Source organism: Mus caroli, unplaced genomic scaffold (genome assembly GCF_978045245.1).
Source record: "Mus caroli unplaced genomic scaffold, Mus_caroli_1 scaffold_2, whole genome shotgun sequence".
Taxonomy (NCBI): Eukaryota; Metazoa; Chordata; class Mammalia; order Rodentia; family Muridae; genus Mus; species Mus caroli.
This window is the reverse complement of record NW_028227257.1, coordinates 61583842-61601774: the sequence shown is the minus strand read 5'-3', so window position 1 is coordinate 61601774 and position 17933 is coordinate 61583842. Positions and strand designations below refer to the sequence as shown.

General features: G+C 53.1%; 2 protein-coding genes across 4 annotated transcripts; one reads left to right on the top strand and one right to left on the bottom strand.

The window, feature by feature from the left end:
• The first annotated feature begins 719 nt into the window (after positions 1-719).
• Positions 720-3777, top strand: Inafm2 (InaF motif containing 2). The gene has a single exon (XM_021155491.2). It carries the CDS (start codon positions 1076-1078, stop codon positions 1532-1534), a length of 459 nt encoding a protein of 152 aa, XP_021011150.1. The 5' UTR covers positions 720-1075; the 3' UTR covers positions 1535-3777.
• A 5200-nt stretch (positions 3778-8977) lies between these two features.
• Ccdc9b (coiled-coil domain containing 9B) lies at positions 8978-17498 on the bottom strand. Of its 3 annotated transcripts, XM_021157015.3 has the most exons (11): positions 17377-17498; positions 16504-16617; positions 16149-16256; positions 15426-15581; positions 15221-15349; positions 14413-14612; positions 14106-14161; positions 13500-13553; positions 13323-13413; positions 12748-12787; positions 8978-12665 (listed from the first exon to the last, which is right to left on the bottom strand). In XM_021157015.3, exons 1-11 carry the CDS (start codon positions 17386-17388, stop codon positions 12123-12125), a joined length of 1503 nt encoding a protein of 500 aa, XP_021012674.2. In that variant the 5' UTR covers positions 17389-17498; the 3' UTR covers positions 8978-12122. The 3 variants fall into 3 exon arrangements, with proteins under 3 accessions (XP_021012674.2, XP_085690691.1, XP_085690690.1); XM_085834565.1 differs by lacking the exon at positions 17377-17498 and having other exon boundaries at positions 15426-15511; positions 16149-16324; XM_085834564.1 differs by lacking the exon at positions 17377-17498 and having other exon boundaries at positions 16149-16324; positions 16504-16574.
• Positions 17499-17933: the final 435 nt, after the last annotated feature.

Sequence of the window (17933 nt, the reverse complement as noted above, 5' to 3'; positions counted from 1 at the left end):
ACAATTCGAGACCAGTCCTGAAAGTCAGAAGACCAGAAAGTAGGACCTGGGACCTGTTGTGGGATTTGAGATTAAGCTGGCAGGCGAGCCTAAGAAACAAACTCAACCTTTGGCTCTTGTCTCTGTGGCTCACAGTAGTCTGACTCGAGGGTCCTAAGAGGACCCAACCAGGCAAGATTCGAGTGGTCTCAGAGTCCAGACCAACAGAGAAAAGGAAGCGAGACTGACTGCGGTGTGCGGGCGCCAGGTTCCCAGACCCGAACCAGGCTCTTTGGGGTGAAGGGATCTGAGACACTATCCCCTCCCTACTCTAGAGCTACGCCAGAGCACAAGCTTAGTGTTATCCCCACTTCGGAGACCCGGTGTAGGTGGGCCTGGTTAGTTCTCCCACCTACCATCTCCTAGCCTGGGCCACGTGAGGAGACGCCTGAGTTGACAGCTTTCTGCGGAGCCTGCCCCTCCCTGCCACCTCCCGGTTCCGCACTCCCTCCCGCAAAGTGCCTTTCCCCCTTTAAAGAAGCTCCTGTCGCCCCTTTAAGGCCCAGCCTCCCTTAACTCTCTCTTAACTGGGCGTCCCCCACGGGGCCCACGATTCCCCGCCGCAGCCGCCTCCCAGCACGGCACTTCCGGGCCCCTACATCGCCCTTTTAAGGGGCAGCCCCCCGGCAGCGCGCGGCCCCGCCCCCTGCACCGGCGCGCCCCGCGGGGGAGCCGGGCTAGAGCCGGAGCGCGCGGTCCGCGCGGCCACTGGAGACCAGGCGGCCGGCGGCCGGGCAGGCGGCGGCAGCGGCAGCGGATGGGGACGCGGAGTCGGGCGGCTGTGGCTGTGGCGGCGGCCGGGAAGCAGCTGGCGGGCCGGCGGCGGCGGCGGCGCTGGCGGCGGTGACGGGCCCAGGCCCCGGCGGCAGCAGCGACGCGGTGGCGGGCTGCGGGCGGGCGGCGTGAGGAGCAGCGGCGGAGCGCGGGGCCGCCGGGAAGCCAGGGCGCCGAGACGCCCCCTGCCCAGTCCTCGCAGGCCGCCAGGCCCCCTCCAGCCGGGGCCGTGGAGCACCGGGGCAAAGGCCGGGGCCCCCCCATGAAGGAGCGCGACGCGGCCCCGGCCGAGCGGGGTAAGCCGGCCACCTACACCGGGGACAAGAAGGCGAAGATGGCGGCCAAGACCAACAAGAAGTGGGTCCGGCTAGCCACGGTGTTCGCCTACGTGCTCTCCGTGTCGCTGGCCGCCATCGTACTGGCCGTCTACTACAGTCTCATCTGGCAGCCGGTGGGCGCCGGGACCTCGGGGGGAGCCGTCGGCCCGCCCCCCAGCGGCTCCAACACCACCGGCCCGTCTGGGACTTCGGGGGTGGCGGCGGGGCCCAACACCACCGGGTCGTCCCGCCGCGAGGCGCCACGCGACGCACCCCCGCTGCAGGCGGCGAGGCCGGCGCCCCCGGAGCCCGCTGCAGACAGCCCCCTGGCTGGGCCGCTCGAACGGCCGCGGGGGCTGGAGGAGGACGAAGAGGAAGCGGCCGAAGAGCCCCGGAGTCGTTGAATCTCACCGCGTTGGGGGCGGTCGGGAATCATCGTCCCCTAAGCCCCCAAGCAGGACTTTGCAGCAGGACCGGCTCCGGAGCCCGCTGGAGTGACCCCTACGCGAGCGTACGCCCCCACACACCTCAGCGATCGCCAGCTTGCCCCGGGAGCCGGTAATGCACAACCGGATCTTCAGCCAAGGGACCACGATTCGCCGGGGACTCGGGGTTTGATCTTCCCAGCACCGTGCTGCGCCAGGGCCCTGAGCCATAAGGGGAACTGGGGGGGAGGGTGGAGAGAGCCTAGCACCCAGCCCTTCTGCGCTGCTAGCTCTGGTGTTTCCTAAACGCAGGGGGTGACTCGGGCGCCCCCTCCCCAAGACTCAGGGGAAGGTAGGGAGTTGTGTAGGGGCTCTTTTTTTTTTTTTTTTTTTAAATAAGGCTCTCCCAAAGAAGAGAGCACCAAAAGTAGCGGAGCTCAGGTACGTCAACCTAGTTGCAGTTGGCCAGACATGCGTTTAATTTATAGATCCCTGTATATAGTTGTTGACATATGCACTAGACGCTATAATCACATAGAACTCTATGTATCTCCCCACAGCCTGGGTAGCTACTGAATGGTGGGGTCCAGCAAAGGCTATTTGCTGGCCTTCAAACTGCACTTAGCCAGAAGGGCACAAACACAAGCTTTTTTTTTTTCCCTTTTCCATCACCCACTCTTTCACCTGTTCCCTTCCTGTTTCAGAAAGATAAGTTTCTGACGTTCTTGCACAAGAGTATAATCATTCTTAGACCCCTACCATGACCATGGAAAAACCTTAGCAATAGAAACCGTTTAGGGAGGGTGGGGAATGTGCGGATCTCCCTCCGGTTCCCATCCTAGTGCTCCCACCAAAGTGGCTTCCTGTTGTAGCCTGAGTCTCTGGATCCATGCCAGGGGCGATGGCGAGAAAGAGTAAAGCTGCTGTGTTTAGATCAGTCCCTTCCCTCACAGAATTCCTTTAGGAAGAGCAAGCCTTTTTAAGTACAGTGATTGGCAAGTGTTTTCTCTCATTCCTTTTCCGACTCCTCAACTATCTTACCGGTTCCAGATCTTGTCTTATTTCATTTCTTGCCCTTCTAGATCTTGTCTTACTCATGTTTGCATTCCCTATTTTCTGAGCCTAACACAGCAGCTTGCCCTTAGAACCAAATCAGTTGCAAACCGGAGCTTTGATGTGGTTCTGAGTTGCTTTATAGGGTAAGAAAGAGCAAAAGGTAGAATTCAAGTTCAGGAGTGTGCTTGGACAGCCAGTGAAGAGACCAGCTATTGGAAAACTGAACTGGCAGCTCATCTTTCTCATTCCTTATAAGCTTCCACTTAAATGCAGCCAACGATTTTCTAGAGGTGGTCACACACACACTTGCACACACGCACACACACCCTCGGGGCAGCAGGAATTATTCTTCAGTTTGGATTCCATTTCCCCCTGCCACTTGCTGTTAGGCAGTTGAGTGTGGGTAGTGACAGCGATCAAACCCCTTAGTGTTTCCTTTTTGGGAAATAAGCAATTTAAAAGAGAAACAAAACAGGAACCTTGTACACCTTAGTCCTGGAACTGTCTATCCACTTTTCTGGCCTGCCTTGTAGTCAGCTCTGATTCAGGTTTACAGGACAATAGTCTTGATTTAAGCCATGTCCTGACCTGGGCAAGAAAATAGCAACTAAGCTGGCAGCCTCCCAGCAGGCTGCCAACACCCAAGGTGTCTGGGCTTGGAGAGCTCTGCACAGCTGAGGAGGACTTAAGTCATTAGGAGGCCCATGGGGACTTTTTAAATTTTTGATGAGAGACTGGGGGGAAGAAACATAAAATGCCACTTTGTATCTTCAATAATAGCCTGTCATTTATATTTATGGTGTGAATTTTTAGTCCTATATTTTAATAATTTGTAACTTGATCTCTTATTCCAAGAATCCTCTGGACTCGTGGGAGAGTGTCTGGGAGTCCACTCCTCTTCCCCTCCTGACCCTGCTTTATGGACTGTTTAAATCCACTTTGGATCAAAGAGTTCAGCAAGACCACTCGTGGTCCAGCTGGCCTCCTGACTCTATAAGCCTTCACTGGAATTGGGACATTTTCTCCAGCCCTAGCTGTGAACATGACCAGAGACATTATTTATAATTCAGCCATTCAAGATATACCTGTACTTTAAAAGTCCTGTATATTTTTTAAAAGTTTTATTTTTCAGGTGAACAAAAATACATTCTAAGAACTCTGCCTAAGCCTGTGTAAGTTGGTCGTTTCTCTTACTGACTTGGGGAAGGAGGAGGAGCAGAGGTGGTCTCAGGTGCAGAGGACGTGTGATGAATAGGTTCAGGAAGAAAAGGCAATTGCCTTGCTGTTCTCAGTGCCTGCCACTGAAGAGATTAGAGAGCGGTGGCAGGATCCGTCTTAGTCAGGGAGGCCCCTGGTCAGAAAATGATGCCAGCTTTTGCCAATAAAAGTTCTACTCTACAGACCCTCAAGCGGCTACTTTAAGGACTAGTAAGTGCGAATATTGAGTTTTAGTCACAAACATTTAGCTGTCTGAGGTGAAGACACAGCCGTCTGCTGGCGTCACCCTCTCACCTTAAACTGTTAGCCTTTTGCTAACTCAGGAAGTCCTGACACTGGAACAGACAAGCCATGCGGCTGCACTGCCTGATCAGAGCCTAGCACCCCTGGAGCCAAGCTGCTGAGAGGTGTAGGTTGCTTCAAAGGTAAGGGTTTTTTTTCTACCCTTAAAGCAAACAAAACAAGATCTGTGGGTGAAAAGCATAAATATAAGGGATTCGTTATGCTGTAAAATACATGGTACGAAATTGAGCTCAGCTCATTAGCAGACAATGGAGCCCAGTATAAATCCCAACCGAGAAGCCAGTGTTGGTGGAGCCCCCTGTGGCCTGCACTTCTGCAGAGCAGTTAGGGGGTAGCCACTGTGCTTTTACCTCACCTTGTAGTCTGCAGGGAGGCAAGGAAAAAGTCCCGCCTTCCTTTATTTCCCTCTTCAGCCTACACAAAGGCTTTCTGTAAAAGGGCTTGGTACAGCAGCGCAGGAGAGTGAGTTTGTTGGCTTTTGGACACAGCCCCTCCTTTCTGCAGATGGGGACATGTGGCTTGTACAGCTGCACACAGCTTACCCCACTGGCCAAAGACAGCAGTAGGTACACGGAGAGCCTGCTGGCTGATTAGAGCAGGGCCCGATGGGACGGGAACAGGCATCGGGACAGCTTTCTTTGCAGATGTCGGGAGGGAAGGAGCAGAACTGTCCATGTTTTTAAGCCTGGAAGGTCTGTACAAAGGGGGTTGCTTACCTCTCCCCCTCACCGCTCTGCACTGGGACAACCCCTAGGTGTTTGCTTATACTGAGAGTTACCACTATCCATTCTCTAGCAACCCGAATTCAAAGGAAAAAAGGAATGAAGTTTTGAAGGTATAGGGCCGGGGAGCCCTTTGGATAAGCTGTGTCTTCCTCTCTCTCCCACGGATGATCAGGTACAAGAAGTGCTTCTCTAAAGCTGTATTTCCCCACTGACAGCTGTATAGTTCTACATAGTATGCTACCACGGGGCGGGGAGCTCTTGCGTCTACCTTGTTTTTCAGTTTTCACTGGGGAATTCTACACTGGTGTGTTCTGTAGTCAAGTATTTATATCCTGGTTTGAAATGCTGAAGGCAGAACATGGACTTGTTCCTCCATGCTGCTCTAAGGAGGCTGAAAGGTTGGTGGCTTTAGGGCCACTGCAGCTATTTAAAAGGGTAATGACTACCCTCACTTTCCTGTCTGCAGAAAATGGAGGTATTTCTGGAGTTGCAATTCAGTAACCAAAGGGCCACAGCTGTACTGTTTAATTGGCTTCCCCCTGGGGAGGAAAGAAGTGCCATGGCTTTGCTCATTTCTTATGACCAGTGCCAACTCAGTGCCTGGCACAAAGCACTGGGCCCTCAGAGTCCACTGCTCACCTGGGTGGGCAGCGTGCTGGAAGTAACTGGCATGCCATCACAGTGTCCCTGTCACAGCCCACTCAGAGAACCTGCGTGGAACACAGCCCATAAGCTAGCTGAAACGATAGCCAAACTGACCCAGCTGAACGGTTTCTTCCTTCCGTGTTGACAGGCCTGGGTTTGGCCCTCCGGTTTTATCTGGGAACCAGAAGTCTATGGCTGGCATCCATGTGGGAGCAGCATAGGCTTTCGACCCATTCATTGTCCTGTCTGCCCCAGCACTAATGTGGAGCTACAAAAATAGCTGCACTGTTGACAGTCTTTTGGTCACATCTGTTTCCCTCACAAACATAGCCTGTGGTTTTCTGCTGCGAAGAGCCCGTGTTACGATTTTTTTGTTCCTTCCAATGGCTCATCAAAAAATAAACAAACAAAGCCTGTCTTTGCCACACACCCTGACTCTATTAAGATGTCCACAGTCACAACAAACTCGGCGCCCAGTGCTCCCTTGCACTCATGAGACACCTGGTCAGTCATAAGATACTGTTCTAAACCAGTTCTTGTGGTCCTAGACAGTTCTGAAGCCTTGGCTAAGCTACAAGAAGGAGACCAGGAAATCACCACACACTTTGTGCCCATGACTGCCATGTGTGATTGCCTAAACAGCTGCATTTTCCTAATTTTAGCCATCAGTTATACTAGCAGCAAGATCCCGTTTAATATCCTCAGGAATATTTTCCACAAACCATTACCATTAATTTGGTATTTATTGAGCCAAATGGACTTCAAAACTCTCAAAACAAACTTGTCAATCAAAAATGGTTTCCTTTTAAATATCTCTTCTCTCCCTAAGAGCTCCTAGCTGTTAATGAGTTTTTCTTTCTTGTGTCCAAGAGTCCACCTGTCCCCTCAGGTGCCTCCTGGGCAGTGCCAGGTTACAGAAGCAGGGCTGCAGAGATGGCTCAGAGCACTTGCTGTTCTCCCAGAAGACCCAAGTTCGATACCCAGCACCCACATGGTGGCTAACGACCAAGGAGTGCCCCCCTCTCTTGTGGGCTCCACAGGCACCAGTCATAAACAGTGCGCAGACATATACACAGGCAAAACCACCATACACATACAAAATAAAGTGTATGTTTTTAAAAGTTACAGGAGCCCATCACTGAGCCGTAGTTGTCCCATGCATGATTAGAACCTAGGTGTGGAGACAGAATGTTCTTAGAAGGGACCCTGAGCAGGAAGTAAGAAACCTGACAACTCATCGGAGGCATTGGTAAAGGCTCGGCCTCCTGTCCTGCTGACCGCGTGGCATGTCATGAGAGTGAGCGGAGGTAATAGATCGATGTAATAGGGCTTTAAGGCCTTGGGAATAAAGGGACTGCATACACGTGAGATAATATATTCTCAAGGGAATATGTAACCATTTGGGGAGAAATGATGTATGGGGAAAAGTGTGTAAACAGGACGTTGACTCCCAGACCAGCAGCATCAGCACCACCTGGAGAACTGGGAGAGCTGTGACACTGGGCCACATCCCAGACCAGCTGGGCAGCTGGCTCAGCAAGTGGAGGCAGGCCTTCTGTTAAAAATCAGCTTTCCAGCTGTGCACCTTTAATCCAGACAGAGGCAGGCAGATCTCTTAAGTTTGCAGACAGCCTGGTTACAGAGTGAGTTCCAGCATGACCAGTGCTACGCAGAGAAACTCAGTTTCAAACAAAACAAACAAAACCCAAAAGCCAGCTTTCCGGGTGATTCTGATGCACACTGAAGTTGGACAGCCGCTGGCCCCGCCTTTCCCTCTGGTTTCTGTAGTTCCAGGAATCTTTCTGTGTTGCTAGCTGGTTATCACTGTGGCTTTCGGCCCTCTTGCTTCAGTGGAGCCAGCTGCCCTGTGCAGAGGAGAGGGAACACTATGTCTCCAGAGTTTGTAAGGAAAAGGAAAAAGCCTGCACTGTCCATTATTTTTGACAGTTCACCCTGGAGAGCTTGTTAAGATGGAGGTTGGCTTGAGAGCTTCCTCCCTCTGCCTCAAAGGTGCTGGTGTGTTTGCGGCACCTCCTGCCCTGGGGCCTGCTGTTTCTCCAGCCAGGCCTTAAAAGGAGCAGCGGGTGCCACATTTGTTCTTTCTGGTGCCAGGTCTGCGTTATTTCACCTCCCTGGCGTCAAGTGGATGCTTAATGAGAGCCCTGACGTAGGTGCAGCAGACTTGAGAGAAAGCAGCCACGGCCTGGACTTTGTGCTGGCTCTCTCCTCTTCACCTTTCCCAGCCCTGAATTGTTCCTCTGTGAGGCAGCCACGGTCACCCGATTTGTCCTAACTCAGTAGCCCAGAAAAGGCCTCTGACTTGGAAGGAGATGTGGCGGGGTCTGTGGCCACTGATAAATGACACAGGACAGTGTGAAATGGTGCTGCCTTTATCTCTATCCTCTTGGCAACCCTCACTGGCCCACACCCTAAGAAAAGACAGTCATATGGAAAATCTTGTCATTTCTTGGTGGGTTTTTCCCCCTTTACTTTTTTTTATTAGATATTTTCTTCATTTACATTTCAAATGCTATCCTGAAAGCCCCCTACACTCCCCCCTGCTCCCCATCCCACCCACTCCCACTTCCTGTCCCTGGCATTCCCCTGTACTGGGGCATATGATCTTCACAAGACCAAGGGCCTCTCCTTCCACTGATGGCCGACTAGGCCATCTTCTGCTACATATGCAGCTAGAGACACGAGCTCTGGGGGTACTGGTTAGTTCATCATATTGTTCCTCCTATAGGGTTGCAGACCCCCTTCAGCTCCTTGGGTACTTTCTCTAGCTCCTCCATTGGGGGCCCTGTGTTCCATCCAATAGATGACTGTGAGCATCCACTTCTGTATTTGCCAGGCACTGGCGTAGCTTCACAAGAGACAGCTATATCAGGGTCCTGTCAGCAAAATCTTGCTGGCATATGCAATAGTGTCTGGGTTTGGTGGCTGTTTATGGGATGGATCCCCATTTCTTGGTGTTTTTAAGGACCAGTGTCATCTCTTCCTGTAATTCTTGTCCCTGACAGTAGCATCAAGTTTGGAGTTAGTGGTCAGACATTCCAAGCTTGTACGTTGTTTTAAACTGCTGAGGTTGGCCATAAGAAAATCAGCCATTTGCTCGTTTGGCAGAACTTAATTCCAGGAGAAACAGAGGAAGCTCCCTGGGGTGGGGTAGCTTCTGGAGGAAAGTAATGGAACAAAACTAGGCTGTGAACTTGTGAGACCAGTTCTGTTTTAAAGAGAAGAAAAGAGGAGCCCTCCTAGTCATCTGTGGCATTCAGAGGGCTATGTCGGAGCCAGAGAAGATAGAGTGTACTCCATATAAAAGCAAGGGTACCCCGCTAAACACCCTATCTCCAGGGAAGTAAACGAAACTCTCTGTCCTGGAAGGGCTGCCAGAATGGCTTGAGCCATTCCCCCCTTTCCCTGAGAGAGTTCTGAACTCAATAAAAAGAAAAGTTAAAAGAAACCAAGCAGATAAAGACCTCATATCAACGCCCACTTCATTTATTCATCATGTTTTCAGAGCATCGGGCTACTGTTCCCAGAGTGTCCACTTAGTGTAGGCATGGTTTGCACACTCTAGTATTGTCAGCAACCCTTCAAGGTCAGTACAGCAAGCCTCCTTCTGCAGGTAAGGGGACTGAGGCTTTTAGAGGTTAACGTTGAGCAAGGTAGATGAGAGGTGCAGGGTTTACTCTCTCAGACTCCAAGGTGTGCTTCGCTCTACCTGGTGCCTGAGATCTCAACTCGCACCTGTCTGACAGGATGCTCTCCATTTTCCCCCGCTCTGTTCCCCTCATCTCCAGGTGTTCTTGCCCTGCCAGCTCCTCCTGGGTACCCTCCTTGCTTGGCTCCTTCCAGCCCTGCATCTGGTTTCCCAGAGTTGTTCGTTGTTAATGACGACTCAGACTTTTAAACAGTCGTCTTGTCTACTTGTTGGAGGGAAGAGGGTTTCCTAAGGGAAGACTCTGCGTCAGACCTAGGAACTAGGAAGAACCATGGCTGGCCCTTGGAGGCCTCGAGAGGAATGGTTGACCTGGGTTTCTTCCGCTCCATAGTTGACTCTAACAGAGCAGGATGGTACAACCTGGACAGAGAGTTGGGAGGTGTGGCCTGTGTCTTTTCCTGGAGAAGAGCTCCCCTTTCTCAGGAAGAGTTTCCTGCTGTTGCCCACACTGCAGGCTTCTGGAATGAAGGTGTCCTGTGTTGGCTTCCATTCTCACCAATCCCCGGGACAGCTTTCCTCAGTGCCCTAAAGGCTGTTGCCCATGAAGAGAAGCCCCATGTCCTCTTAGTCCTCTCTAATGGCTCCTTCTCCTGCTTAGGTTCATTTGTAAAGACTGAACCAGAACCCTGCCAGATTTTTACATCCTCAACCTGTGGTCAAACTTGCCTTGCCCTATGTTGTCTGACGGATCGCATTGCACAGTTGGCAACATCAAGTGGGAAGCAAACTGTGAATCTTTTCTCTCTCCCTCCCTCTTCCCTACTCCCTCCTTTTCTCCTCTCTTCCTTTCTATTCTTCTCATTTCCTCTGTCTGTCTGTCTGTCCTAAAGACTGAACCTGTGAGTTCATGCGTGCTGAGAATGGACTCTACCAACCTACGCCCCAGCCAAGGATTCAGATTCTTGATCACAGCCATTTCTTTGCAACATCTGGATTCAAGAGCTCTCTCTGCCTGAACCTGCTCTGTTCCAGTCCCATCTTTAGGAGTCATGAGCACCAGGGCCTGTGTCACACTTCAAAGTCAAAATATACTTGAGACTGGAAGGCAAAATGAAAACGTGAATTTGGATTCTACACTCTGGCCCAGGCGTGTCTCCTATGTACAGGAATATTTTTTTCCCTTTCTGGACTTCCTCTTAGCCACCACACTGACTCTTCCACCCCCCTTCATCCTGTCACATCCCAATCAGCTTCCTTTTGATGCACTACAGAGTTGACTCCACTATGCACTGCTGAGGAATCTTCTACGGGCACCTCTGAAGCCAGGAGACCTCTTCCACTTGCCAGGGTAGCATTCCCCTAGTTCTTGCAGAGCTGGAAACTTGCTTTAGATCTAGAGTCTGCTCTAATCTGAACCCTTCACACACTCGAATCCAGAACCTGACTCCTCAAAGGGTTCTTCAGCCAAAAAGGAGGCCATGTCTCCCTCACCTGGGACATATTAGAAATGCTAACGTTCAGGCCTTCCCCAGACCCACTGAGTTCAACCTGCACCACACATCACACAAAAACATGAAAAGAGTTCTCTAAACAGCCTGACCTGCTGAAGAGTCAGTCACCCCTGCCTGAGTAGAGGGAATAGACATGGAACCAAGAGGCAGGAAGGAAGAACAAGGCAGGAACCCAAGTTGAAGGCCTCACGTGTAAAGATGAGGGTTATGGAAGACCCAGTTACCCTTGTAGAGAGGAGGGGAGGAGGGGGCTGCATGGTGCCACCAAGATGCAAAGGGCACATGCCATATCAAAAGAGGGGAGCAGAGGCAGGGTGGGTCTCTTCAGGCACCTACCCTCATCACACCGAGGGCTACCAGGCTTCTACAGATGAGAACAGCACTTGCCATTCAGCCTTGAGCTGTCGGATGACTGAGTGTCTTCCCTCCCTCCGGCTGGCAGAGTCACCCTCGCCCACTGGCTGGATTACTGGGAGAAGATGCTCAGGAAATGTTTGTTGTATCAAAAGGAAGCCACAGCTTGTGCAGAGTCTGGATAATTCACCAGACGTGGGCCTCATGGGAGGGGCCTGGATGGAGTTGGAAAGACACATCCTGATGCACTTAGCTGAGGTTGCTAATCCTCTGACTGTACTGTGTGCTTGCTTTTGCATGGCCTTGGTGAGGGAAAGTGGAGAAGGAAGAGAGGGCAGGAAATGACCCTGGGCTACAGGGTCTATTCAGGGCACCCACGATGTCTGATCTGGATATTCGGAGGAAGGCTCAGCACCTGCTAGTGAGCTCTCTCATTCTCCCGTGGCAAAAGGAGAATCCTAGCACAGTTCAAAGAGCCCCGCTGGATGTCCCGTCCCCCCAAGAAGCCTTGGGTTTTTCTGTTCCTCTCCACCTGTGTTCCTGTCAGCCATGAGCCCCAAACCACTTTCTCTAGGCCTCAAACGACTGTTGAAATCCTGGTTTGGCCATCTTAGAAGAGCAGAACTGTGAGTCACCTGGATAAAGGCATGATTATCAGAAAGGGGCTAGGCTGGCCATACCATCTTTGAGACTGCCTAGAGCTCAGGAGCCTGAAGGCTTGTGACTGGAGAGGGAGACCTGGCAATGACGAACTATAAGGAGCCAGGAGATCCATGTATTGGGGTCCTACCAAATCTTGCTTGGTGGGAAATGCCTATGGCCTAGGTAAGACCAGGACAGGGATACCAGCCTTGAACAAGAGATCCCAGCCTGGCCAATACACCAAGAGCCTTGACTACATGTAGAAACCCACTAGTGTAGAGGTATGCATAAGAGGCCCTTACACGGTGTCCCTGTGGAATTTTGCTGCATTGCTCAACCAGAAAGGTACCAGACTCCCACCAGCAGCCGTAACTCCCACCACACACAAGACTCTTGACTGAGTTCTCCCCTTCGCAGCCTAGCTCCCCAACTCTCCTGAGCTCCACTCAGCATCTTCCTGCAGGGCCAGGACCTCCTGCCCTGCTTCTTTTACTTGTGCCTCTTGACCTTGGGCCAATTCCTCTGGAGGGCCTGCTTCTTGGTGTCAGATTCTCCTGGGCCCCAGCCTTGCCAGCCCTGTCCTCCTTGGGCTCTGGGGTCTGTGCTTCCCTCTGTGACTCAATGCAACTGTGGACTTCCAGCCCAGGCTGGTGGTCAGTGCATCCCAGTGTCTGCTGCTCAGAACCATTTGGCCATGACACTGGACTTTGCTGAGCCCCAGCCTTTGGACTGAGTATACATGTACTTTTTCCAGGCTTGGGGCTGCTAGCTCCTCCCACAGAGAGGTCGAGGGGAGCCAAGTCAGAATGTTGTGGAGAGTCTGGGGCCAAACTGGCTGTAGAGGTCCCCGACTCTCCTTTTAGCCCCTCTGGGGAGGCTGGAATTGGGCTGGTTGCAGGCATGGTCTCTTGTCTGTCTGGCACCCTTTCATTCCGCTTCTGTACGAATTCTTCCTCAGCACTGGGAGTCTTCGTGCTGCTCTGGCTTCCCTGAAGCAAAAGAATAGCCCAGCTGGGTAGTAAATTTGGGGCTTCTGTCCCCAGCCTGTCCTGTCCTGTCCTAAGTACCTACCTCCTGGCTCTGCAGCGTCTCATCTTCTTTCATGTCATACCTGCAGAAATACAGCAAGTAGCAGGGCCTGTTCCAGGCTCCACCTTGCTTCAAGTAACCCCCTTCATAGCTCGTGGCCTGTGCACCCCAGGGAGAAGCTAAAGCCCAGTGGTTTCAGAGTACAGCCAGGGAGGCTTCTGGATGCTTCTTACCCAGCCTGACCTTACTTCTCAATCAGACCTAGCCATTTCCTCTGACTATCCACCCCCGGTCCCCAGCTGCTGTTTATGACTGAGCCTGCTGCACCTTGAGATCCATGGGGACTCCAGGCATGTTCCTGCATGCTCTGCCTGGGAAAGGCACACTTCACATCCCAGGGGAAGTGTGCGGTTGTAATTACCACAGCCTCTGGGCACCAGGCTCTTAACCACTACCACCTCTGCTGGTGTCCTTTCTTGGTATCTCATTAACCTGTGGCAGGCAACAAGCAACCAGGAATCAGGGGCCCTGGGAATGGAGCAGAGGGACCTGGGCCAGTCCATGGAAATTAGGACACCTACATACCTGCCTTGATTTTGTCCCCTGTCCCCTGTTACCTTCGGGCCCTGCCAGTTAGCCTCTCCTTCCCCTGGGCGTTGCTGCCTATGGTGGATGTCATCGAGGGTCTTCCAGATCGTCCACCCCAACCTGAAAGACATGATGGGGGATGGAGGGCTGTACCAACTGCCTTCACCAGCTGAAGCAATTCTGCTCCTTTTCCGCCCCCAACTCACGTTTTCCATCCAGGGATGATTGTGGGTGCTGAGGCTTCTGGTGGGTCCTAGGACCTAAAGGGAAACAAAGTAAATGGGGTGGGAGGTGTCAAAGAATCTAAAACAGACACCGGAGCTCTCTAGTACCAGGAAGCTTCCAGTGGTCATTCATTCCCTTAGGAGGTCTATCTTCCCAAAGCCCAAGCTACCTCTGCAGAAAAGCCTCCCCTGTGTTTACACTGCCCAGTTAAATGACTTGGTCAGCTCGTTGGCCCCTAGGCTCTGTGTATGAAGAAGGATATCACCAGAAATTCACAGGACTCCTCCCACAGCAAGCCCAGGAGGGCCAACAGAACTTTTACCCCACAAGGAACGGCATCTGGAAAGACCTAGTTCGGCTCCCACTGAATCTAGCCCAAGCCGTAGCTCAGAAAACACAAGAGAGGTCAAGCAGTGTGGGAGGGGAAGGGAAGACAGACTTTTTCCGTGTCCCTTTTCATCTTTGATGAAGAGACAGGGTAGTGGGATCCTAGACGAGACAAGAGGATCATGGGTTCTGGGCCAGCCTGGGCTAAGACTCTCCAAAAACAAACAAGGCACAAGAGCATGAGGTGGGGATCAGCTTACCCTTCCTGCTGCCCATGGCCAGGTCCTTGTCCCGAGGCTTGTTGTACTTCTGTGGCCTGTGTAGACCGAGAAGGGCATTACGTCACTTGTGGCAATGTGGGTAGAGGCTGCATCAGACTCCACCCAGACACTGAATCCTCTAACCCCATAGCTCAGGGCAGCACAGAGTTGTGGTCCCAAGAAAGAGGCAGAGCACAAAACCCTGGGACCAGGGTCTGATGAAAAGTCTTTTCCCTCCAAGAGGCACCCATAGTTAGCCCTACCCACGTCCCACAATCACAGCAAGCTGCTCAGCCATGCCACCCACATGGGCTTGGCTTTGTCCAGGTCCCACGGGCGGCTCCAGTCACCCTGTGGGTTTCTGTGCCGGGCAAGGCGGGCCAGGTCAATCTGCTCTCTCTCTTGTTTCCACTGCATGTAGTCCCAGCTGGCCTCAGGGGACAGCCCCAAGGACTGTTGGGGAGGTGGACTTGGGACCACGCCTGGACTCCGGGGCTCCAGAACACCCTGTAAGGGGAAGATACTTAATATCATGGAGGAGAAGTAGAAGATTTGCATGGAGCTTCTCTCTCACGGTCTCTACTTCCCAGTACATAATTAGGTCTGTCTCATCCCCAGCATGCTGTGCTTGCTGTGGACTGTTTGCACACATCCACTTGTTCACTGCCAGTTTGAGACAGGTAATTTAAGCTCTCTGAGTATTATGTCCTTATCTGTGAAAGGAGGCGTCTCTTTTCTTAGAGTTGTTGGTGTGGATAGACCAGACCGGCCCTAGATAGGAGGGGCACCCATAGGCGGTGAGCAAAATCAAGAACAATTACAAGGGGCTGCTGCCACCTAGAGGTCACAGCTGGCACATAGCCAGTCACCTACACATCCCTCTGACACCTTAGGGGCGAGTCATCAATCATATTATGGCTGGATAATATATCTGGCTTAATTATTTCTTATGGCAAGACACACCCAAAGTGGATATTGGCCAGAGAAGGGGAAGAAGGTAAGAATTCTCACAGGTGGTGCCTAGGCAGGTTTGCCCAGGCAAGGGACATACCTTACTTAGTTTCTCTGCCTTCTCCAAATAGGGATTGTGTCCCTACCCCTTCTTGAAGATGTACCTTCCCTGCTGAATCTGAGTTGGAAGTCATCTGCAAGGGTGAACTCCAGCTCCGGCCTCCTCCAGATGTCCCCTTTGCCCTTGGGCTCCGTGCTTGGGTCGTGGGTTTCTCACTTACTATCCTTTTGGCCTGGAGAAGGTATAGATAGGCATCACGGCTGAGCCAAGGGAGGGAGACCTGAGGTCTGGAAGTCTCAACTGCTCACCTTGGCTTTGTTTTCCATGGTGACAGCAAGTTCCACCCGGTCCCCCATGCTGAAAGTACCCGGTGCGTCTGCAGCATCTTCATCATCTGTCAGTGTGACAGTCACTCCAGGTGAAAGGGGCGCCTTGGCCCAGTTTCTGCTGACCACTCTCTTCTCCTGCAGAGCAAGATGCCTGTGTCCTCAGGCCACATGGGTAATTCTGAGCAGAACCTGGGTGCTGGGGGGAGGGGTTCCCTGGGTTTGGGTTCTAGCCCTAGGCCTCCCTAGAATGCCCGTGGCAAAGCTTGGCCCTTCAGGAGTCCACATGCCAATGGCATTAGTTATTCAGAGCTCAGAGCCAACAGAGGGACCCAAGATGCCACAAGGGCTTGTCATCTCTGAATCAAAAAAAAATCCAGAGTATGCAGACAATATGGCCTTATCTCTAAGACACTGATTCTTTTGCTTACAGCCCAGACTTCTCCCTCCTCTGCTTCCTGCAGGGTTTCAGCCTCAGGGTCTGGAGTAAGGAGAAGGCTGTGCTCTGCACATAGGGTATACATGCAGAGCTGTAGGACTGGGAAAGTCTGTACAAAGGTTTCTGTTTGGTAGCCTTTCATCTGTGGCCCTTTGGAGAAGATGGCAATAGCTTGGGAGGTCTGTTGTTGCTGGGAGACACCCAGAAAGGCAATTAGGAGACATGGTTCAGGCCTCAACCCTGCCTGTCTCCAAGGTGAGACTTACACCGGGAACCTGGCTGATGGTGACCGTGAGGCTGTCGGGTTGGAGGAGCCCTGGAGTGGTCACAGCCATGCCCCCCTGCTCCGCCTGCCGACGATCTTCCTCGATCTCCTGTGGGAGGGCCTGAAGTCAGCAAGGCCATGGGCCCCAGGCTCACAGACACACAGACGCTGACAGGCCTACACAGAAAAACACCAATGGGACACCAGGGGGCAGAGGCACCACATCACCAGTGCCCAAGACTCTGATGGGGGCATGGGCTAAGGCCCTCAGAGAGAACCCAGTGTGTAAACAGCCTTTTGAAGGTAGCCAGGGACACCAGCCACAGGAGTCCTCTCAGCCGACACAACACACTCACCTGGTACCTTCGTAGTAAGGCCTGGTTCTTCTTGCGCAAGGCAACTATCCTGCGGTCCAGCTCGGCATCTTTTTCCTCATGCCGGCGCATTGTGGACTCAGCTTTGTGGGGCCCCTGTAGAAGGCATGGAACCCAATACAAGGAACAGATTTTAGCCCCAAGCTACAGCACCCAGGGTGAAGGAGTTTCCTTAGGAAGACGGTCTACAGAGGGCCAAACCCCACCCCAGTGAGGCCTGTCTGCCAGTCTGCCTCCTGAGGGGCTCAGGTCAGGGCTTCATACCCAGGGCCTCTGCTCCCAGCAGCTGGCTGCCCCTCCCCCTGGCTCCCCAGGGGGTTCTGCTGTGAGCACAGTCTGGAATGAGAGTTAAAAATGGCTCTGGCAGCCGAACCTGCCGTGACTGGGAAGCTGCCAGGGGATTCAGGAGGTCGAGGGGGGACTCTTTGCCTCCCAAATCTAGAACCACACACACACACAGAGACAGGCTTTAGCTTGGTTCTGGCCTCCCAGGCACCGGACCCCACCCCCTAAGCCTGTGCCCAGTCCGAAGGAGAGAGAGCAGCTCCCACGGGCTCGGCGAGCCCTCCAGGTCTGAGCTGCTGACTGATGGGGCAGCAGAACAGCAGGCCCAGCTGGGAGCGACTCTGGGCCGAGCCATGCCTCTGCATCAAGATCTGCGGTTCTTCTCTCTCTGGCTGTGGGGTCTATGTTTTGCTCAGCGCCTTGCCCGGCCCACCACCTGCCTCCTCGTGGCTCTCTTCCTCCCAGGCCCAGCTGCCACCAGCTGTCCCCAGAATGTGGCTGCTTCGTAGCTTAGCTTAGCTCCCTCCCATCCTCTAGAAGCCCCCCTGCCAAAGAGGAGGTGCCACTCACGGCCAAATGCATGAAAATACCAGGCGCTGAGAGAATTTCAAAACAGCTCCCGGGAGCCAGAGCTGGAGGGAAGCTGGAGCCACCAGAGCCGGCCCTGTCGGCCTCTCCCTGCCGGCTTCAGCTTCGCTGCTCAGCACAAGAGATCATGTTGTGATTACAAAAGAGTGCTCTGGGCTCCCAGCCAGGAACGCCTAGCCACCACCCCCACCCTTCCACTCGCAGAGGGCGAGGACCGGGGCACCAGCAGCCGGCTGGTCTTGTCTAGCACATATCCCTGCCCTGCCTCAGTGTCCCTGTACAGGAGATCTAGGCACGCAGGGCCCACTTTCACCTGTGATCCGGAGCCCCAGTAAGACCCTCCCACCTCCCGCCTGTGTATGCCCACAAATGGGTTAGCTGGGTCTTCATCCCTCCCACTAGGAGAAAAGGGCAAGAGTTGCAGGTTCCACAGTATGGCTGACGGCCCTCCCTCGGGGCGTTTCTCTGCTTTCCTGATGGCTGTCCAGTCAGCGCGTTTAAGTCGTTAGATAAGAGTGAGAAACCTCCTCCCCAAGGCC